Source organism: Papaver somniferum, chromosome 8, assembly GCF_003573695.1.
Source record: "Papaver somniferum cultivar HN1 chromosome 8, ASM357369v1, whole genome shotgun sequence".
In the NCBI taxonomy this organism is placed as follows: Eukaryota; Viridiplantae; Streptophyta; class Magnoliopsida; order Ranunculales; family Papaveraceae; genus Papaver; species Papaver somniferum.
Window position 1 is genome coordinate 20,828,292 of NC_039365.1, and position 23,806 is coordinate 20,852,097.

The 23,806-nt window shown below is 36.1% G+C and overlaps 2 protein-coding genes across 2 annotated transcripts; both read right to left on the minus strand.

The window, feature by feature from the left end:
* On the minus strand, positions 1-834 carry LOC113301976. The gene is made up of 2 exons (XM_026550801.1): positions 724-834; positions 1-642 (listed from the first exon to the last, which is right to left on the minus strand). Exons 1-2 carry the CDS (start codon positions 827-829, stop codon positions 401-403), a joined length of 348 nt encoding a protein of 115 aa, XP_026406586.1. The 5' UTR covers positions 830-834; the 3' UTR covers positions 1-400.
* Positions 835-16,822: 15,988 nt separating this feature from the next.
* LOC113304463 (acetyl-coenzyme A carboxylase carboxyl transferase subunit alpha, chloroplastic-like) lies at positions 16,823-20,592 on the minus strand. Its single transcript, XM_026553591.1, has 10 exons — positions 20,074-20,592; positions 19,591-19,665; positions 19,396-19,503; positions 19,137-19,297; positions 18,910-19,024; positions 18,623-18,777; positions 18,487-18,538; positions 18,336-18,404; positions 18,149-18,226; positions 16,823-17,985 (listed from the first exon to the last, which is right to left on the minus strand). The coding sequence occupies exons 1-10, from the start codon at positions 20,431-20,433 to the stop codon at positions 16,987-16,989; spliced, it is 2,172 nt and encodes a 723-aa protein (XP_026409376.1). The 5' UTR covers positions 20,434-20,592; the 3' UTR covers positions 16,823-16,986.
* Between the last annotated feature and the right edge of the window lie 3,214 nt (positions 20,593-23,806).

Below are 23,806 nucleotides of genomic sequence, written 5' to 3' on the forward strand. Positions count from 1 at the left end.
TAGGCAACCTACGTAATCAACAATAATCAAACCATATACAATAGAGTTTAGCAAAACAGTTTAGCAAGTACTTAACATTGGCTTTGGTTTGCAGCTGCAGCTAGATAATGAACTCTATGGGTAATCTATATAATCAAAGTTATAAAACGAATAGTTAAAATCTCAGCAAATACTTAAATAGGCAACCTACATAATCAACAATAATTAAATAGTTGAGAAAAAGTATCTGTATCAACAAATACTTGGAAAACAAAAGTACTGAACTAACAAAAAGGGATAAGAAGTTACCCTGTAGCCTTCATTGCGATTGTCCAAAAAGGCTTGTGAAGATCTTCATCGAAAATCGCAGAAACCTCGAAACAAGGTACATCGAGCTTCTCTCGATCAGGAATCTTGGTTCCTATCTTGTCTCTTTTATTGTAGAGGACAACAACACACCTGTCCTGGTCACCACCCATGTTAACAATGCTTCACGGCACAATCCTTTGATATTTTTCTTTTGAGAACCGTCGACCAACAAAATAACTGAATCAGGGATTCGTCCGTTAGCGAGCATCACAGAGAGCTGTCTAACTTCAGTGCAAGTAAATGAAATTAAACCCTCTGAGCTTTGAAGCTCTATTCTTACAGCGTCTTCATTATCTGAAACAACGAACAATTCAGATTACTGAGAAGAGAAAAATCCTGGTTACTAAAATGAAACCCTAAAAATAAATTACATACCAACAACTTGCGGATTAAAAGAATTAACAAACGTCGTCTTGCCGGAACCAATTGGTCCACTGACCAATACCTTCAGATTTAAGAAATTCGGGGGAGCAACAGCCATCGAGATTTTTGTAGAATTGATTTATGGAAAGAGCAATGCTTTCCCGTACCATTTTGAGGGTAGCTATCCCGTTCAGGCGGCTTATCCCGTTCAGGCGGCTTCTTTACCTAGATCACGTTAAAATCCAGATCTAACAGCCTTGAACTTTTTAGGAAAAATGGTGAGTCTTTTCCTGAAAATGGTGGGTCCTTTCCTGAATTCGAATCTAACCGTTAATTTGATCATCTAACGGTAATGAAGTCCGCTTGAACGGGATAGCTACCCGCAAAACGGTGCGGGATAGCATTTGTCTTATGGAAATAGTAGGGAACGAAAATTGAATGATTTTTAGAGAGATAGTAAAGTAGCGGTTTGAATTAGGGCTGCACATGGGCGGGTATGAGCGGGTATGGGTTTAAACCCGCTTTATAATTCAATACTCATTCACACACACACATGTTTTACTTAAGTTCACAGATGAAGATTAAGTGTTGAATCTGTTGATTTTTCGATTGTTGTCGAATTCTGGTGAAGATTCGAAGTTGTTGTTGTTGATTTCTGGTGAAGATTTCTGGTAATTGTCGTTCATAGGTGAAGAAGAAGAACTGAGGAGGAAGAAGAGGAGAGGCCGAACATAGACAAGAGTGTAGAAAGTGAATGAGGGTTATAAGTTATCCTATCTACTAATATTAGGGTTTCATAATGGACGGTTAGGATTAGTTTTATCTAATGGTATATAATCTGCGGGTTTTTTTGGCGGGTATGGGCGGGTAGTAGCTTAAACCAACCTCGCACCACAGACATCGGGTTTTTTTCATAGCCAACCCCGCACCCACAACAGGCGGGTATGGACTAAAATCCATGGATTTAACGGGTACGGGCGGATTTGGGTTTGGTGGCCGGGTCTTATGCAGCCCTAGTTTGAATAGCAGGGATGAGTGTGGTAGTGAAGAAGCCCACTCTTTATATTCGTGGAAAAAGTCAAGGACGTGTTTAGCACCTTAAAAAACAAACAAACTTCTAGGATAGAACTTTCTTTATTTTGATTTGTCATGGGTTTATTTTTGTATTTTGTTTGTCTCAAATTCTCACACTACTATTTTTATTAGGATAAAAGATAATTATACTATAATATTAAATTAAATAAATTTATAGAAAGATTTTAGGAAATTAAGAAATAAAAGAAAACTACCTATTTTCAATTAAAATAAATGCTTACCCGAATGGATATATATGTATATATATCTTAAGAATTTGGGAAAATACCATAACTTTTTTTTTTAAAAAATTTTAATCGAGCAATCACCGTTACATGAAAATCTGATTAGACTCAAGCTAATAGCTTTCAACCGTTAGATTGAACTTAGCTTGTTACATACAAATGAAAAGTGACTTCATTCAGATATGGGTAACCGTACCTAAACGTGTACACCTTTGTTGGCTCAACAATAGTTAACCGAAGTTATCCATATGAACACTTTCATATCAACCATATTCATCTTAACCATAACTAGTTTAAATGACTCAAATAAAACAAAATCTAGAGTTGTTCACTTGTTTACATTCTCATAAAAGTATACAAGACACAATTGAAGAAAAATCGATTTTGATTCACTCGAATCAATTCATGAATATTATAGCCATGGTTTGCAAAAGATTGCATTCCTTATTATATAAATGTATTAGTTCATGAACAAACTGATTTTAGAACATAACCTACTCAAGTATGCAAACGGGTACGCATACCTAAGTGGACGGACTAAGTTTGGGTTCGCTAGTACGTGAACGGGTACACATACCACTAAACTCATTTAAGTCCCGGAACTTGAACCTCATGCCAGTACGCGTACCGGTATGCGTACTTAGTTCCGAGACCTCTACTAAACCAATTAGTACGCATACCATGGTTCCCGGACTTGGAATAACTTGCAATAATTAGCATACAAGTACGCATACTGTGTTATATCCAATCATGGTTATTTGTTATCAACTCCCATTTCAATCATTGAAACATTCTTAGAAGATGACAATAGCTGTCTCACACAAACTATTAGCTTCAAAGAAATTTTCAAATGATCGAATGATCAATACGAATCATTCCGAGTCTACATCAAATGACTGTCTCACACAAATCATGTAAGATGTTACTAGGAGAATTAGATATGAATTTGAAGAATTCTATTAGGGATCCGTGAAGCACAGTCAGACTATTATTTTACCTAATAGTTCTTGTATCCGGATGTTGTTCTTATTGATCTTTGATGTTTTTTGTAATCTTGGATCAAGAAAGAGATAGATAAAAGTTAAAAAGGAGAGGGTACCAAGTACACCACCAACTCAATATTCGGAAACCTTTATGGACGAAACCTAATACAATCGGAAGTTAAATGACGAGGGTACCGAGTACACCATAATATTTTCGATATCAAGCTATATGACAGATACCTTAAGTGATTTAATATAGATAGAGACTGTCAAGAAGATAGCAACCACAGGGTATACACTTGGTATATAAAATCGGTATGGAAACCGAACCTATTTATAGGTATCAACCCAATAAAGATATGATTCTATGACATAAATCCCCATGAAGTATCATAATTGTCTCTGACGTACCTGTATTTATTTAGGAAATTCAATTTTAACTTGGTCGATAACAGTGAGTCCAAAACGTACATTCGATGTGAGTATCAACAAGTTTTATGCTTTTGATAAAAAAAAAGTCTCCCTGCCTAGTGACTCCTTAGCAGGAGACGAAAACAAGATCCATGATAATTAATATTAAATATCTAGATTGGACATGCTCTAATATTTTTGTCTAATCATAAGTTTGATATTCAAACTTAAGTTTATATTTGAAACAAAACCAAGCATATTAATATTGTTCCCATGGAATATCAGAAATATATTGGGTGACATTGTTCATCTTGGTAAAACACATTCTCTTGAATGATTATGTATCAACTTACCAATGATATATCACAATTTTCTGAGCTCCTAATCATCAACTAAGACTTGTCTGTAAGTCTCGGTGACATCTGAAGATGTATATTTTGCTATCATAGAAATACGTACCTACACAATATTGAGATGTGGTTATTGGTCTAAATGTAATCTTCTGACTTGAACTGATTATCGATCTTCTTTTGTAGATTACTTAGTTCTAGGTCTAACCGGTGATTACTGAGTTATTTCTAGGTCGGCGACCAAAATTGAGTTCTTAATGAAAGTAGGAGAGAGAACATAGTAAAAAGATAATTCTTATTGATCAAGTTAGACTGGATATTATGTCTTGGGTTACAAAGTAAGCCTTCTTAAGCTTATATAAAGTTACAAGGCGTACGAAAGTGAAAACGCAGGGGTACCAAGTACAAATCCAACTTTTTCGTTCGAAAACCTGTATGGACAAAACTTAATACAATTGCAAGTAGACCAATTGAATGATCCTTGACAATATGTATATATAGTTTATATCTCTAACCTTTACTCAATCATTATGTATATAGACATTTGGTCGGTGAACCTGATTGTTAAGCAGAGTACTTGGAAGATCTCAAAAATCAATATCCAATATAAATCTAGTCATATCCAAATGATTCAATTGGAATTCTTCCAAGTAATTAAAATTGTTATCTATCTTTCAAGATACAAATTCTACAAGAAACTAATCGATTGCAATTAGGAGGACATATCTACTTAGATTGAATATGTACAAACCTGTGTAAATCTAATTATAAACATAAATATAAAAAATATAATGCGGAAATGAAAAATACAAGACACAAGAAGTTTTGTTAACGAGGAAACCACAATAGCATAAAAACCTTGAGACCTCTCCAGATTTGAAAACCAAACTATATGAAGTCGCTACAGACATTAGCATACTATCAGACTTCGGACTGGAATGCACTTGAGACCGAATCCACCCTCCAAGCGATTCAGTTACAGTCGCGCTCCTTACGTCTCTTGAATCTCGCAAGACTCTATATAATTGATTCCCTTTGATGACTTTCTTTATATCCTAAGAGTTTCTTCAACCTCAGTGAATACTTTTGATACTAATATGCCTCTAATAGACAAGCCTATTTGATTTCCATTTAGGTCAAACATCAAGGTGAAGAAATATGTTTGCAATAGACAAAGCTAGCAAACCTCAGAACTTACCACACCTGTATAACAACCTAGATTCTTAACCACCTCTCAAGAAAAATCTTCGAAATACCAAATAAGATTAGTTTTCAGATATCTATCTCGAGAAATCATATAGTCTGAGACGAAGAGAACTTTGTGATTATTATCTATCTCTTTGAAAGAGATTACAAAAACCTCGATAACAGAAAAGCAAGATCATGATACATGAAATATCAAGGTAAATATAGTTGTACCTGGCTTTACTAATTTCCAAAGTGAAGTTTTTTAGTCGTAGACCTAATTATGTTTCTGAAAGGAAACCTAGGTCTATAGAGGATGACTCTAGAATCTATTTATAGATTTTCAAGGGGGGTTGCTTAGAATAAAAGTTAAGATAACTTGAAATCAAGCAAACACTTTACGTCTTGAAAATAGAATAGAAGAATATACACTAGGAACTGGTTCTGGAACCGTGCATATTGTTCGATTTGTAAAGTATCTCATAGAACTAAAGAAGTTTGATATTCATTTAAACACTTAAGAATTTAATCATGATGCACACACATAAGTGTTTTAGTGATCAATGAATTCTTAGAAGTGTTTGAGATATTTCTAGTAATGTTAAACATATTTTAAAAATAAGGCTTTGAGCATACTAAGTCTTAAACTGGGACAGTTGGTATAACGGATCGTGAACCATTAGGCTTGTTCATAAGTCAAGGTGCAACGGTTCGTGACCGGTTCTCCAACCTTACAAGACTACTAAACTCAGTTGACCACGATTTGTGAACTAGGTAATTGCAGTTCACACTGGTTCGTAAATCAAAACCAACTTTCAACTTTCAGTTCACACCGGTTCATGAACAGTTCCCAACTGAACTTGCGGTTTGCGAACTGGTTCGCCAACCTACCCTGAGTAGAAATATCAGTAAGCTCAATATTTCTCTCTTATGATGTTTGAAACATTCCCGCGTAATACGTGGGAAATTTTTGATTGATCTACAAATTAATTCACACAATAAATTAAGTAGAACTAATATTATTAAGGATCATTGAACATCTTTGCTTAGAAACATATTTCGAGATTTTTAATAAGACAAGCTTGACTAGATTTTTTTTTTGTGAATTTATTAGAAGTCATACGACATCGTCTCAAAAAGATAGAATGATAAGATAGTTAGTAAAATACAATGGTTCAGTCTTCACATACCTGATTTATAAGTTCTTCAAATGTCTTCGTCAATCTTCAGTATTCAAAGTTGATGTCTGATACTCAACTACCAAATTCTAACCTAGTCCGAGACTTTACTTAGTAGACCAGAAATCAAGATATAATTTTGATCATCTAACATTGATAACAAGCTTGAGATAGCAAAACTTGTGGGTTCAATCGAGCAATGCTCTAGCAGAAAGTATATCTAATGAGGACCACTCGTGTATACATGTAGGTGATGAGTGCTAAAAAGTGCATATTTCTATATCTTTTTCTTGGCAATTAACTCATCTTTTGTGCTCTAATTCTCCATTTTAACCCATATTCTGTATTTTCATTGTTTTCAAGAATAAATACTTTTCTTAATTAATTTTGCATTTTTAGGTTCTAAATAAAGCTTGGATGGAATTGCGGAGCGAAAAGAGCAGAAAAGTGGTGGAAAGTCGATAGGAATCCCGCAAGAAGGCCGCGAAGAATGTTGTGCACAAGACTCAAAGGCTAGAAATGGGCTTGGAAGGAAGAATTTGTTCTTAAAGAAGAAGTGGGCTCATAATTGTCTAAGCCCAAACTCTAACCTAAGTCCAAGACCAAGCCCAAAGCCTTCCTAAGCTCGTAGCCGTCAGATTGGATCCACAGATGCATCCAACGGTCGCTTCATCACAGTGCATCAAACTCTGAAGCTCCTGTCAAACATCATAGCACCTAACTCTCATCTGGATCGTCAGAATTAATGTATCAAGAATCTAACGGTCGCTCAAGATCTGCCTCTGTCTCGCCGTTAGATCGATCCATCATCTTCGCATCCAACGTCTCATCCTTGTTGTGCATCAACATTTGCTACACCCGCTCAACACCCGAGTACCAAACACCTATACCCCGCACCAAACAACCCCTTCTCCTATTCTTCATCAAACCCATCTTCTTCTCCGTCTGCAACTCCACTGCCTCTTCTCAACCACCACCACAACCACCATCTCTTCGTCGCCAACCACCACCAAAATCCATCATGGCTATCACCTACTAATGCCTACCTATTTCCCCCTTCTTTCTAGCCAGCTATCATACCAATTTCTCTCCTAGGGTTTCAGAGACAGGAAAGAAGAGAAATTGATAAAATAGCTCGAGCTAGAGGAGCAGTTGGAACAGGAGATGGAGAAGGAAGAGCATAGGAAGGATGGGTCGAAGACATGGGAACGAATCATCCCATCAAATTAGGTAAATCAGTAACCCTAATTTCTGCTAATTTGGGGATTTGGGGAAAAACATTGTATGAACCCTAATTGGGATTCTGGGTATAAATAGAATGTGGGTGTGATGTTGTGGGGATGCCTGGGCTAGCCAGAGCTTCACCCAAGAGGACTGGACTAGCCAGTTCCTCAACTGTCTTCAGTTCATGTTTTGTTTGAATGCAATGTTGTTTCAAGTGTAATTTCCATGTTCTAAGCTCATAACTAGGGTGATGAGGAAACCCTTTGAGCCATTGCTAAGTTTCATTCAGTTATAAACATAATTCTTGTTGTGCTTGAAATGTTTAGGATAGTCTTAATCAAAGCACTTTATATTTTGCTCTCACAGTGCATATCATGTATGCATTGTAGTTAGAACACCACCATGTGATTGTGCTACAGCTCATTCTTAATTGTCTGTTATGAATCCTCTGACTAGTTGTACTCAAAATCAGAAAATTAGTACTTAGGATGAATACTTTAGTTGTGATTAGAACATCCTTTAGGTTGTTGAAACACCTAAGTGGATTCTCTGTGGGTAGTTGCAGTGTGAGAGCCCCAACTACTACTAGGATTAGAATTATCTTAGTGCCTTTAGCTTCCTTTCTAACCCAACCCTTTGATGAGCAGCAGGCATAGAACCTCCACTGCCATCTAGTTAGTCAGTTGAGCCAAGAAGCTCACTGATAACTATACAAGGGACAAGATTTATGTGGAACTAGGATAACTTAGTCTAGGTGAAATGGTGGAATCAAATCCCTAGTCTTCACCCAAAATCCCTCTTTCCTTTACTGTTTCTTGTTTTTATTTGATTCCCTTTACTTCTTTGCTGTCACTTTACTGCCTTAGGCTCATTGCCTTTGTTTCATTAGCTCACTGCCACTGCTACACTTAGAGATCTATCTTAGCTAGGAAACCTTCAATCACACACACCTAGTCTATGTGGTTCGACCCTGACTTGCACACATCTACTACAACAGACCCTGTGCACTTGCAGGTATAACAAGTAGGCTTCTTTCTTGCTTTTATTTTACACTCTTAAAAGCCTACCAGTAGGTGACATCATGATCAATTCATACTTTTAATTTGTTAGTAAGTTAGTAGCTCGACCTGTGATCTTCGTTATCTCTCGATCTCCAAGTCTTAATTCTGAAAAACTTGGCCTTGTCTCCGTTTCCTTCTCTAGTAAAAATTATGTATTGAACGTGTCATGATATTAGTTATCTTATTCTCTCTTGACTTATTATCATCGTCTCTTATTCGAGCTAAGAACTTATTATATTTGACTCAACCTTAGATCTTTCTTTGCACTGAGCTCAATGACCTTACAGCTTGGTAAATGTTATATTTTGTAATCTACAACATGTAGATTTTCATATCGATAAATATTTCGAGAAAAGATTCCTTTAAATTGACCTTTTTAATAAGTATTAGATGAAATAGTTATTTTCTTCAAAATAGCTATTGGAATCGTAACCGCATAGGCCCATTAAGATATTTATAAATTTCACGGATTCGTGAATATCCTTAACCTTCTTCTCCCGCAACAGTCAATACTATATGGAAAAGAAAAACCTTAGTTACGAAATCATAAGGTGTTTTTAATGATTTTCGAGTTCATCTTCTACAGTATTGGTACCATTAATTTAGATCTAAAAAAAAAAAATATTCAACACGGATTGTGTCAATTGAGGTGATCACTCTCTAAAGGTATTGATTCAAGTAAGTTCTTCCTTGCTATCCTTCTCAATTTACTATTTTTTTTAGTAAGAATGGTTAGAATCAAAGGGGACGTTAAGAAAACTAAGAATATTTCTAAGGTCTCTTTAGAAAAAGCAATTAACCTTAAGGATAAAGGAGAATCATTTAATCAAACATCTTGTAAGATTTCTTTTGTTGGTGAAGAATGCTCCAAAGTCTATGAAAAAATAATTCTTTCTAAAAGTTTCATCTTAGAAAAAAAAATTTGTTAAGGAGTATGGGGATGATGGTGAAATATCATGTTTTCAAGACTATAAACTTGGAGACAATTTTGAAGAACATGGTGAAGGATTTGATGCTCTTTTGGAAGTATTTTATACCAACATACATGATGTGAATCTTGAAACTTTGAGCTTCAAAACAAAAATTGTGAAGAAAGTCATAGAAGTTACTAGGGAATTTTAGGATAGTCTTACAAATATACATATGTGTAACTTCACTCTTCCTAGACCAAAAGGAGGTAGACCACCTTGTCAAGCAATCTCCTTGAAATTTCCAAATGAAATCCACCCATATCTTTGAAGATTTTTGCAATTTGGAATCTGAATATTTTTCCTTTTACTATGTCAAATTATTATTGGAGTCCAGACTTTGCGGAAATATTTTACTTCCTTGATATGAAGACTCAATGTGTTGGTGTTTGTGGTTAATCATTCTTAAAATGACCACCATGACACCTTATAGCAAGAATTTGGGTTTTCCTTGTTTGTGGGGGAGAATTTGTAGAGCATTTAAAATTGTTGCAATTGGTACATCTTTTGGTACTCCTACTCCTTTCGGTGGCGTCTCTCCCCTCTTTAGCTCCAAGAAGAGACCTTAAGTTTATCGACATAACACATTCCATCTTATGGTTGCCATTCTTTTCCCCATGATTAATTAAGGAGGGAAAAACCTTTAGGTTATTAACATAATTTGCACCCATTTTTTATGCTGACTTTTCTCCCGCTAATTAAAGTGAGAGATCCCTAAATGTTATCAACCTTACTCAAGCCAACTTCTGGCCGTGAATCATTATTTCAACGACCTATTCATGCCAATTTCTGGCAACGGATTTTTCCTTTTACGGCTTTCTCCTTCCCCGTTAATGAGGCATTTCACATTTTTCCTTTTACGGCTTGCTTCCTCCCTGTTATCGGTGGAGTACAATCCCATATGTAATAAGATATTACCATTTCAAGGTTTCAAATGTCTTGTGATGAATTTTGAATCAAAACCAACATGTATATTTAGGTAATGTCATTGACAAAGCACGTAATACAAAATATAGTGTTGCTTCCCTAAACAATATTGATGGTATACGATCGGTTGAGGAATCTTTTAAAGATGCTTTCTAAAGAACTCAATTATACCATGTTGAGTGTGCACATGTGTTGTTAATATGCTCGATATAATACCAATTGAATACAAAGCATCAAAAGCCCTCTAAAGTTACCATTAAGATAAATGAGTACGTGACCAAACAATTTGCGTAAACTGTTTAGCAAACACAACATTATGTGCTAATATAAATAAGAGACGATATAGTGGATGCATCTATCAATACCACAAAGTATGGAAAATTCCGCAATGCAAGGTGAAAAAGCCTTAAAAAGTCACCATAAATCCTCCGCAGGAATATTTGTAGTTCAATAATTTACTATCATGTCATTGTTAATGTCATTTGAAGACCCAAATGTCTCAAGGAGCAACACAATTTACATCCTATCGACGAGAATTTTGTATCGTTCTACTCATCTTGGTAGAACTAGGGTGTGCAAGCCATACATGCTTAACTATGAAGTTGTTCAAGATCATTAAACTTTTGGTTTATGACGACGTGAGATTCGACTGTTCGGGCTCTCTATGGAACACCCCATAAAATAGAGATTAAGCTTCTTTATAACGTGTTATTGTTACAATACAATTGGAGTATAAATACTTCATAAAATGATCATTTATTGTTTCAAGGTGGTGATTATGCCGAATAATTTCCAATCTCAACAGATCCTTCTGGAATCTGGAATAATATAAGCTGCCAATAATAATAAATAACTTTCATACCACTATAATGATACATGCTCTTGTAGAATCGTCTATCATATTATTCGAACTCAAATGGTATTTCACACTTTGCAAACCCTCTACAAGGTTATAAAATGGTTCGAAAAATTGTGATTGTTGTTCCGTTGTCTATGAGACAAATTTGTCTATCGTCTATTTAAAATAGATAGCTTACTTCAGGAATCCATATCCATTAACAAAGATTGACGAGAGAAAGATATTAAGAAGCAACCAACAACAAAAAAATCAGCAAGTACCCCTGATCTACTTCGGGAACCAGAGATTTTATTGCTTATTCCTGCAATCCAAGTATTTCAACAAAATTCAACTCATTCAAATCAAGAAGTTTTTAATACCATACTGAAGAGAACGAGAATACGAATTGAATGCAAAAAGAGTGAGGTCATTCTGATTTCAGACGAAAAAGTTATGGGAAAAAGAACCAAAAAAAAAAGTCATCCACATCACAAGAATCGTCACACTTAGTAACAATACCGATTAAACCACTATTTCGGGCCGCTTAAATGCGTTTTTAAACCCTAGAGTCGACACAGTTCATTAAAAATCGACTATGCCAATTGGAGAAGTTTTGGGGAAGAGATTTGGAGTAATTTCGACCCTAAAGTTGGTACTCCTCATGGGAATCGACCATCCCGACTGTGGCTAACCCAAGGGACGTGTTTTGACGTCCTTTAACTTCTAGAACAAGGAAAAAAGGTTTGGGAAGGATTATAAACCCTAGAAGAGAGGAGACTTAATGTCTAAGCATTAAAGTCTATAAAAGAAGACATTTAAAAATCAAACAAGATACACCACCAACTTCTAGAGCTCATATTAAACCTTGAGTTTACCCTGATAGGGGGGGGGGGGGGGGGGGGGGGAACATCCATTGTTCTATCTTATTCTTCTTCTTCTTTGTAATCATGAGTATGTAAACCTTTGTTGATTAAGGATGAATTCAATATTCTAAGCGTGATGATTAATTATTTATACAAGTTTGCTCGGAGTTTTTTTATCATCTTGTCGTTTGTTTTCACTATATCAAGGGTTTATGATTGATTTTCTTAGATTATTTGGAGTGCATGCTAAATTAATCTATCGATCATTCTAATGCTAGTTGAGAGTTGAGAAATCCATAATTGTCAAGCACCTCATGCACATGAAAGAACGTGAGACATTGAAAAGCGATTCTATTGAGCAACCACATGTGAAGACAACACTAGTAAGTGGACCTTGCGCTAACATTCCAACTGTTAGGATCAACCTGTTCACATAAATTAAAGCTTTCGACTGGGTTACACTTTAAGTGCACTACTACTGGTGGTTCGGTTGGATAAAATATGATATATGAGCACTTCGGTATCTCGTTACACAAAGAAATTTGGGAATAACACTACTCTAGTTGTTATTCTAGGTAGTTGATGAATGGTTCTAACGAAAGATATATAAGTATATATACTAACTCGGTAAACACTTGGTAACGACGAAGGATTTCTTATTCATCTTTTCTTTTCTTATTTGTCTTTTATTTACGTTTTAGTTATCCTACAACCAATCCCCATATAGTATTTTCTTTTATTGTCGTTTTGCTATCTAAATAACCTATCAATTACACAACTATCCATGGGAACGATCCTTACTACCACTGTATTACTATTTAATTAGTGGAAAATGTCTTGAGTAATTTGTTGCACTTTCAACACACATCAGATCGCTTCCGGGGTCAACAACATCTCTCATGGATTTCTTCTGAAGTCCGTAATTTACAAAACAAGTAGGCAAAAGTATACGAAACACAAAATAAACGATGTATGCACATACATATGGTACTAATATAATATCAATAAATCTTTTTATAACCTTCAGGGTCGAAGAAATTTACAGGTGTGTACATGGACATTTCTTTAGGACAAAACTTTCCTTAATATTAATATGTTACTTCAGAAATCGATGATGTAGACCGGCTAGGACTTTGTTATGAGTCACTTCTCGGACAGATCAGCTAGCTAGGCGCGCGCCTTGTATCCATATTATGTCACACCATGTTCCAACTTCTGGTGGAATGGTTTTAAAAGTTTTGGAGATTATTAGAGAAAGAGAAATCAAATTTACGATATTCTTCAGGGATGCAACAATTTTTCTCGTCATCAGTATTAAAGCCATTGTTACCATAACAAAGAAATAAAACGGAAAATTATTGTTAAAATTTACGGAGTAGCGATTCTCACCTTTCCCATACTTACCGAAGAGTACAAAATTAACATATATATTCTGTTAATATATATGGCTTAATTGATATATGGTTTAATTTAATTGCACAAATTGAAACATAATCTGTTATGATATCCTTGATCATAACCAAAAAAAAATAACATGTAAATATAAGGAAAACCATAATTAACGGAAACAAAACATAAAGACTTAGAGAAAAAAATAATAATATTCGTGCTCGACAACGCCATTTTCCGCCTGTTCGTCGGAAAGAATTGAACGTAATAGCAGCTTAACCGTCATTAGCCATTTATGATGATGACGTGTTATGTATTTTTCAACTGATATCGATATAATAGTGAGTCACACCAAAGTATACTAAGCTGTTAATATAAAGAAAAATGAAAGAACGATAGAGGGAATATTAAACTTGTGTTACGTTTTCATTTCTTAGCTTTTATTTCCTAAGCGCAAGGGCTATGGAGCGAAGTTTACATTTAACATGAATGATTCTCATCGGATTTTCTTAAATTAGGTGTTATTATGGAGTGAGAACACCCACTCATTCATCAATAATCATTCATACACTCATTGGATCAAATGAGTCGGCGACAGTAGACACTGAGCGGTTGAAGATCTACCTCTCAATCATATTTATAGAGTTTTACTAATTTAAACCTCTTGAAATCGGGACCCATAATTAGGTTTTATTATTGAAAATTTTTTACGGGAGCCATGTTCAGTCGGTTAATCCATTGAGCCAGTCTCTCATTGTTTTTGGTGAGTAATTTAACACTCATTCAACTTCCCTTGCTCTAAGAGCATCTCCAACGGAGTTCGGGTTTTAAAAAAAATTGATGTCACATAGGATTTTAGATATTAAAACCAAAAAGATTATCTCCAGCGGTGGATGGATAAGAAAAAATAAGATTAGTTAGGAATTGATACGGATGATAATATATATTTTTGGAGACTCTCATCCCACGTCATTTATTTTGGGGTTTTCTTGTTTTGAAAAATCTTGTAAGTATATTATTTGTGGATCGCGTTAACAAAAATCTGATTTATTTTATTTCCGCCTCACGTACATATCGTTGAAGATGTTATTTTTTTTTTTTTGTAAATAAGGCATTGCATTCAAAAACTAGGATTCAGAATGAATCATGGTTACAAAAGAAGTAGAGCCATCTAATATGGGGTTTATGGGACTCCCAATATTAGATTTATCTACTAAGAGTTGCTTTTTACTACAAATAGGTGGGATCTTTTCCCATTCAAAGGAGTTGGTTATATTTTTAAAGAATTTGGCTATAGTATCAGCCACTTGATTTCCTATTCTAGGCACAAAGACAAAACCCAAAAAGTTGTTGCAAATATGAGCTAATATGTGAGCTTCTTGCATATAGGCTTTCGCTCTCCAAGAAACATCTGCATGCTGATCATTAATGTATTTAAAAAGACTTTCACAATCACCCTCAATACTGAAGTTCTTTATCTGCTTCTCATTGGCCCAAGCTATTGTTTGCTATACTCCTATAGCTTCTGCTTCTTGTGGGTTGAAGCCTGATGCAAGTCCTGCCTTTCCTTCTTCACAGTTTCCTGATTCATTTCTCAGAATAAAAGCATAAGTAGATCGTTGAAGATGTTATGATTTATTCAAAAGCTTCATTTGTCATGCCAATAATATCGATTTAAATTTTATCTCCACCTCAGATACATAATGCTTTAAGTCCACTTGCCAAATGAAATGTAAAATAGCCACATGGACACCACGTGTCATCGTGAGAATTCTGCTCAAGTCTTAAGGTTAAGCTAATTTATTTTAACCGTATATATTTATGTGGGGAGGATCCAATGGCATGGATATAATGAAATTATCATGATATGGTGAGACCATATTTTTCTACAAAACTCAAACGACAATGAATTTGAAGCTAATTTTTTTTTGTTACATGTTCATTTTTATAAAGCTCTACACTTCAACCAAAAATGAGAGCATCCCGAAAGGTATAAGACTACCATCTACCGTTTTGAATATCTACAGTTGAAGATTAACATTTGAAATTAAGATTTGTGAAGGTGAAGTTCCATACACTCCCATTTTTGGTAGGATTGTAAAATTTTACAAAAGGAACATGTCACTAAAGAATTAACTTCAAATTCATTGTCGTTTGAATTTCGTAGAAAAATTGGCGTCACCATATCATGATAATAATGTCATTATAACCATATCATCGGATACTTCTCATCTATGTGAGTTAAAAATGATGTTTATCCTTTGGCATCAAAGGAGGTGAAGAAGGCATTGAGAGTTCTCGATGGGTCGATGGTGGGCCACCAAATGTCATGCTTACACGACAAATTACATAATTTAGAAAGTTCTCTTTCCGTAAGAATTTTCTTTCCTCCCTATAGAAACAATCTCATATTATATTTATCCAATTTGGCCTTCTCCCACCTCGAGGTAAGCATACACAATTTAAACACTACATCTAAGCCTTGGGGGTGTCTCATGTGAGGGTAAATAACTCGATGGCCACGTGTAAACATCTCAAAGGATGATTTTATGATAAGATAATAAGGAGGAAGCATCAAATCATACTCTATAAAGCTGATTTCGTCTGAATCGAGACACCTGCTACAAACGATTCATGAATGACGCGTGTGAGGAGTGGTTTAATCGACTCAGACGGTCAAGTCTAAAACGAAGGACTGCATTTAATGAAGGATAAGAACAGACGTGGACGAATCTACATCGTAGCAGAAGGTTCGGGCGATCTATACTACGACCCAGAGGTGATACATCACGAGGTTCTCCAAGGAAGAACTACACGATGACGAACGGAGGGAGACAACTCAGGAGGAGAACCAAGCAAGTCATCACGAGGAATAGTATAGAGCTCGTCCGAAGAGATGAAGAAGATGTACGATAGCTCCACGAGCTCGGCGAGACCAGGCCATCACGAGTCTAATTTGTCTATAAGTACCGATCCATGTAGAAGGAAATGGACAACTTATGTAATATTAGATGGTCTTTCTACAGAGAATTCCTGAAAGAGATCTAGATAGAGAGAGAGAGTGATAAATCTAAGTGATATTTGTAGCTCTTTCAAGGGTAAGACCATATAATCAATAAAGAAAACACCTTCTTTCCCATGGACGTAGGTCTTCATGGCCGAACCACGTTATATGCTTGTGTTAATCTTTACTTTTTCATGTTCTTTATATCTTGTTCATCTTGTTCATCTTGAATCTTGAATGTTTAGATAGTTTATAGCCTTTAGATTTACTTGGGTGTAGTCACCAGAAAAGATGCAACTACATCTCAAATACATCCATACAAGTTTCAACTGTTCATCTGTGCATTCTGATAAAAAACATTTGCAATTTTTTGTTTTGAGATATACAAATTCGATGTTCTTGGTCTGAAAGTAATCAAACAACATTGCACTTTTAACTTGAAATATACATAACCAGGGAATTCCCTGAATCATAGTACTACACTCCACAGAAACAAAATGAATACACCAATTACATACATAAGGTAAAAAGAATAAGTTAATGAAGGAATTGCAGTTTTTACCACGGTTTTCTTCTCAGCTTCTACCATTTTCTGCTCCTTTCTCCATCTTTTTTATTGCTTCAACTCTAAGATTCTCAATTTTCTCCTTCAATGTACTTATATCTATGGAAGAAGCAATTCCTTCTTTGATTTCTGTTTTTAATTCTTTTATTCTTGCTGAACTCGAGTTCTTTGCAATCTCTTTCTTGAGCTCCTCTATTTTGTTCCGCAAGCCTGCAACATTAGCTGCCTTCACAATCGCTTCCCCAATCCCTTTGTTAACTTCCATTAGTACTTTCTCGTCTGAATTTGTATTCATACTCGGTCTCTTTCTCGTACCCATACCGATAATTTCCAAATTAGCCGACTTCAGTACATTCTTCAGTTCTTCCTTTGCTCTCTCAACTTCATCTGACAGATTCTCGTCTACAGTTTCTCCTTTTTCTATTCTTTGCTTTGCGTTTTTCAATGTCTCCATTATTGCATTCACTTCAGCTTTTTGGTTGATATCTTTCTTCAATTTTTCACCCTTCTCCTTTTTCTTAACAAGATTATTAACCGTGTTTAGCTTTTTGAGCTTCTGTTTCAATTCAGGATAAGCTCCAGGCTGTGACAAATTATGGTTAAATTCTCGCATTAGTTTCTCTACCTTCTCCTTTAACATGCCGTTAAGTGGCTGGTTAGTTGCACTATCTGATTCTTTTGACAACTCCATCTTAAGATTCAGGAGCTTCTCTTGCAAACCCATGGAGATAAAAGCATTGGTCATTTCCTGATCTACATCTTTCTTGAGTTTCTCAATTGCCTCGATTGACATTGGATCTGACGATCCTTTTGTTTCTAGGATCTTCTTCTTGAGATTCTCTATCTCAGATTCGATACCAGAATACATTGATGAATTGTCCCTGTCAGATGGTTTCATGTTGCGCTTCCTCTCTGGCTCTACTATGCCACCTTCCTGGATTCCTCCGATTTTTCGAAATTTCATCATCCTGTGATGGAGCAACTCTTCTGTGTTCATCCTTCCTAACTCCTGGCTTTTAAAGGATAGTTTTAGTTACAAGTACAAAAATGACATAGATTTTCGTCAAACAATTTCAAGTGTGCACCATAGCTCCCATTAGAAAGTCGGATGTAATGTAACTAGAATAAATAGGAATGAATTTCTTGTTGCCCAACTGAAGAAAGCGTAATACCTCCATAGTTTGCTTAATAGTAAGTTTAATCTGTTGAGAAGTCCATTCAGGATCCGTGTGAGCACCACCGAGAGGTTCCTGTGAGATATTCCATTTTCAAAAGCTTTCTAGATCGAAAGACAGTTTCATGGTTGAAAACATACTTGATGCATAGTGAAAAGCAAATAGAAAAGACAAATGAGCTTACAGGAATGATACCATCAGCAATTCCGAGCCTGACATGTTCTTCAGCCGTTATTCTTAGTTTCTCTGCTGCCTAAACATGTTTTCTTAGATAATTGAAGCGAGAAAGTGACCAATCAAAACAATCACATATTATCAAGGAAGGTTAGTACTACCTTTGGAGCAGCTTGGGAAGATTTCCATAAAATTGCAGCGCATGCTTCAGGACTGACCACAAGAGAAATCATGTTTTACTAAAAGATGGTTCACACACATAGTTATACTTGACATATGGTAAAGAGTGAAAATCACCTAGCACAGTAAAAAGCAGAATTTTCAAGCATGAACAGCTTATTGGCACAGCCAATGGCAAGTGCACCACCAGAACCACCTTCACCCGTCACAACTGCAATTATTGGTACTTTAAATCCAAACATAGCCCTCAGATTATAAGCTATTGCTTCCCCCTGCAAATAAAATATATGGAGCCTAATTCACCAATCGTTCCAATTCAATACTGCATAACAAGAGTAGACACCCCTGCATATCAAGGATCTCAGTAATATCTGTAAACATAAGAATAGTAGTTTGATACCAACCTGACCAAGCTCTTCAGATTTTAGGTCAGCAAATGCCCCTGGTGTGTCAATAAATGTTATGATGGGAAGCCCGTGGTGATCAGCATATTTCATCATGCGAAGAGCTTTTCGATAGCTGCTCCATAGACAATGCTTCCAGTTAGCTCTTTTAAGCTCAAATAGTGTTGACCCCCAAAATATTAAAAAAAATCCAGAATGTATCTACACTGAGAACAATAGAAATATACCCATGTGGAGTTGGCATTCCAAAGTTTCGGGATATGTTCTCCTTTGTGTTTCTACCTTTCTGATGTCCTATGAACATGTAGCTTTTACCATCCATGCTTCCAATCCCAGTAACAATGGCTGGGTCATCATAGCCTGCACGATCTCCATGGAGCTCCACCCACTTAAAAAAGAGAGAAACAAAGACTAACGAGATTTTACTTTACGCAGTCTTCATTAAATGAACTGTACTCAGGTGAAACGTGGGAAACCAGAATTTACCTTGTCTGTGATGTTAAGAACATGGTCAAGAACTGTTGGTCTGTTTGGATGCCGAGCTATACTAAGCCGTTGAATAGGAGTAAGATGTTTGTATAGTTCTTTCAGAGCCTAAAAACCAAAGTAATCAATAAGTGAAACACAACGACAACATAATGGAAATGCGAACATTTACTAGGATAAGGACAACAGATTCACCTGCTGATACTTTTTCTCCAACAAGCTAATTTGATCACTGAAATCTAAACCAGTTTCATCAGCCATCTTGCGAACCTATTAGAAGAAACAATTGATTAGAACACCAAATAATCTTCGTCTAAATGTTCATAGATGTTTGCCCATTTGATAACAATGAAATCGAAGTGGTACACAAACATTGACCATAAATTATACAAAAGACTAGAATTTACAAACCACTGCCTTCTTTACACTATAAACTACTACAACATAGCATATCTGAATTCACCTTTCTACAACACCCATGATGACATTTTATGGGTTGCAGCTCATTTACACTAATACTAAAGGAGATTTCTCCAATTACTAGCCCAGCTTGTGGGATGAGAAATTGGGGTTGCATATGTTTCTAGGTCAAGAAAACATGACATTGGCCACATAAATAACAACAATTAGACAAAGCAAACTAAGCAATTGAAAGAAGAGTAAAGTTAAATTTGTTACCTCATTTATCTGTTGGTCAAGATCAACAAGAGGTTTCTCAAAACCAAGTGTAACTTGCTTAGGTTTTTCAGGAAGTGGTTTAAAATGAGAAAGATAAGGTAAAGTATTCTTGATATCCGGGTCAAATTTATCTGGCCATGGATATTCATGTTTTGTCTTCCCCGCTTTAGCTAACACACTAAACTTTCTATCTTTTGAAGCTCTATTATTCAATAGCACCCCATTACTTCTTCTTCTTGTTGTTATGATTCTGTTGAGTGAAATATTGAGTAATTCAGAAACAAAATAATCTTGCTTCAATAAACTGAAATTTTGAGATTCTTTTACTGAAATTCCAACTGAAACAAACAATGAACTCATTATGAATTGTGGGTTTTGAGTTCATAAGTGTCACAGAATGACAGAACTCTCTCTATCTTACTGGTTTCTGTGATTGGATAAGAGAAGAAAAAAAGAAAGAAAAAACGATTTTTCTGGCAACTTTGTCAAAAGGGAAATAAATTTTGGATTAGATGTCGCAGCATAATTGGCACCTCAACTCAAGTGGGCAAGATTTTCCTAGACGGGATGGACTTACAAGATATATATCTGGCCATGGATTCTCATTGGGACTGAGATTTTAACCTTTTGATTTGGGGAAATTAGGGGAGGGCTCACAATTAATTTTGTATACCGTGACACCCATAATTATATGAAATTATTATATGAATCAATACATAACTGGTTATGCATACTATCTTTTCAGGCATAACTCGTTATGCATACTATCTTTTTCAGGAGTATAATTGACAACGCTACTTGGACATAACATATTTAAAAATCCGCGCCTTAGAATTTTACAAATTTTATATCGTTGGAAATCTTTTTAAAAGAGCTACGCAACGAGTACAAACAAGAATATCAAATTTTTGTTTTTAACGAAAAAATCGGAGGTGATCCTCATTTTAGGGAATTTTTTTTGAAAACTTGATACTTAACCATTATGCAGTCACCAAAAACGATGCATAACACATTCTGCAGACGCATAACGAATTATGCAACCATATTCTCCACTGCATAACAAATTATGCATTTGGATAACAAAATTATGCATCTATAACAAGTTATATTACCATTTTTTGGTTGATTTTAGCCGTACATATAAAAAATTGATGCATAATGCAGTATGCATCCATATTTACGGATGCATATCAGGAAATGCATCTATTTTCTCGATGCATAATGCATTATGTAGCCATATTTTCTGACGCATAACAAGTTATGCAGGTTTTCTGGACTGCATAACAAGTTATGCGACAAATTTTGTAGATGCATAACATGTTATTGATGAGTGCCAAATAATGTATATATTTATCCCTTTTTGTTGGCATTTAACTCATCTTTTGTGCAGTAATTCTACATTTTATCCCATATTCTGTATTTTCATTGTTTTCAAGAATAAATATTTTTCTTACTTAATTTTGCATTTTTAGGTAATAAATAAAGTCTGGATAACTTGCGGAGCGGAAAAGAGCTGAAGAGTGGTGAAAAACCGGAAGAAATTACGCAAGGAAGCCGCAAAGAATGGAGCGTACGTCCAAAAAGCTAGGAATGGGCTCAAGAAGGAAGAATTGTTCTTGAAGAAGACATGGGCTTGGCATACCCAAGGCCCAAAACCCTTACCCAAACCCATTTTCTATATCCATACCCTCCTCCATTCTCAACCGTTAGATCGGATCCATCTCATCATCCAATAGTCGATCCCTCGTAGAGCATCAAAATCTGAAGTCTCTGCAAAACACCATAGTACCTAAATTCCAAGCCTTCAGATTAGATCACATTTAGATCCTACGGTCGCTTCTTTGCCTGCGCATCAAATAGCGATACTTCCGCTAAACACTACAGCACCTAACCTCGATCTTCGCCGTTAACTTCATTGTATCAAGACATCCGACGGTCGCTACCAGACTCTTCAGGGGTAGCCATCCGATTCACCTACCAACTTCGCATCCAGTGACTCAGATTCGCCAATATCGAATCTTGATATCCCGCCTAACACCCAAGTATCGAACACCTATACCCTTCAGCCAAGCGCACCTTACCCAAATTCTCATCTTCCTCCTTCGAGCAGTCGAGCTCTGCTCCTGCCAACTCCACCACCATCACCCTGCCACAACCACCACCTCCACCAACTACCAACAAAAATCATCATCATCACTCACAAATCCCTCTAACGTGCCCATCATTTCCTATTCACTGATTTCCCCTAGTCTAGGGTTTTGAAAATTAGGGAAAAAGAATTGATGGACATGGAAGAGAAATTAGGTGAAGCTAGAGACAAACTGACACATGGGAATGGAGTAGGAGAACAAGAGGAAGGATGGGTCAGTGTGGATTGAAGAGAAATCGCATCAAAGAAGGTAAAATCCGAAAACCCTAATTTCTCTCCCAAATTAGGTATTTGGGAAATTGTCCCCAATTTTCAATTGAAAAAAGCATGGAGAAGAACAGAGATGATAGGGGTATGGTTGAATTAAATGAATTAGGTGAGAAACCCTAATTATGTACTGTTTGATTTTGGGGATTTTTGGGAAAGAACCCTAATTTTGTAATTTGGGGGAAAACCCAAATTGGGTCTGTGGGTATAAATAGAAGGGACTGGTGTGATGTAAAGGCTTATGCCTGGGTTAGCCAGTGTGTCACCCTAGAGCACTGGAATAGCCAGTGTCTCAAGGGTTAGTGTTTAATTTTCAACTATTTTTATGTTTATTCCATTACTCTTATTCAGTTTCAATTCAGTTGTTGTTTTTGTGTTTCAATTCAGTTCATGTTTTTGTTTTATGTCTTCTGTGTTTGTTTATGTTCAGTTCAATGCTCTGTTTAGTAATTGTTTTGTTGTTGTTGCTGTTATGTGAGCTCTCATGTGTATGTGTATAGCTAGGCTGAGATGATGCCTTAAGTCACTATTAGAGGTGGAATGTTAGGTTATAATTCTTGTAAATTGAGCTAATTGAGAAATGGAGGAATTTAGTGCTCATTAGCAAGCTTCTTCTCCTTCCATTCCGTTTATGTATGCCCTGGAACATAGGCAGGCTTGAACCTTCACCTAGCTCCATTAGGGACAGGGATTTAACATAGAATTACACCATATGGCTAGGTCATAAGGTGGATTCATAACCTAGTTGTGATGTTTACTGTTTTGTGTGAATGTTAGGCTAAAGCCTTTGAAGCATTGGATTGATTGAGCAGTGGGGAGAAACTAGTGCTCACTAGTGACTGTGAGCAAACTGGTTCTCTTCCCACTCTAGTTGTATGCCTAGGCTCTCAATTTTTTTTTTTTATATAACTGTTTTGTGCCTTGCTCCCCTGCCATTGCCCTTGGCTTAGGCCTTGGTTTATCTCTTTGTCATTCTTTATGCCATTATCACCTTCACCATCATCATTGTTGTTTGCTGTTTGCTTATGCCATTGTTAATATGCACATGTAGATTACTGTTGTTTTATCATTGTATATATTGCCACATTGTATATAATGATACTATCTCCATTGCCATCCTCACTGCCTTGGTCTTTCCCTTTGTTATATTGCCTTGTTTTGCCCTGTTATGCTTCCCTGAGCAGCCTGCATTACCCTTCTGCTGCTGCTGAAGCCACTGCTGCTGCTGCAACTGAGCTTGCCTCAGCTAAGACCACAGTTCAGGTTAAGGCCTAAGGCCCAGTTCACTGTTACCAAGCCCAGTACACATCAAAAGAA

Bases quoted from the DNA above. Each gene is read 5' to 3' on its own strand.
- LOC113301976 (XM_026550801.1), bottom strand. From the start codon at position 829: ATGGCTGTTGCTCCCCCGAATTTCTTAAATCTGAAGGTATTGGTCAGT. The intron at 643-723 runs GTATGTAATTTA...TCGTTGTTTCAG, and splicing joins TTTTAATCCGCAAGTTGTTG to ATAATGAAGACGCTGTAAGA.
- LOC113304463 (XM_026553591.1), bottom strand. From the start codon at position 20,433: ATGAGTTCATTGTTTGTTTCAGTTGGAATTTCAGTAAAAGAATCTCAA. The intron at 19,666-20,073 runs GTAACAAATTTA...TTCTTCTAATAG, and splicing joins TTGACCAACAGATAAATGAG to GTTCGCAAGATGGCTGATGA. The intron at 18,227-18,335 runs GTAAGCTCATTT...AATATCTCACAG, and splicing joins TTGCTGATGGTATCATTCCT to GAACCTCTCGGTGGTGCTCA.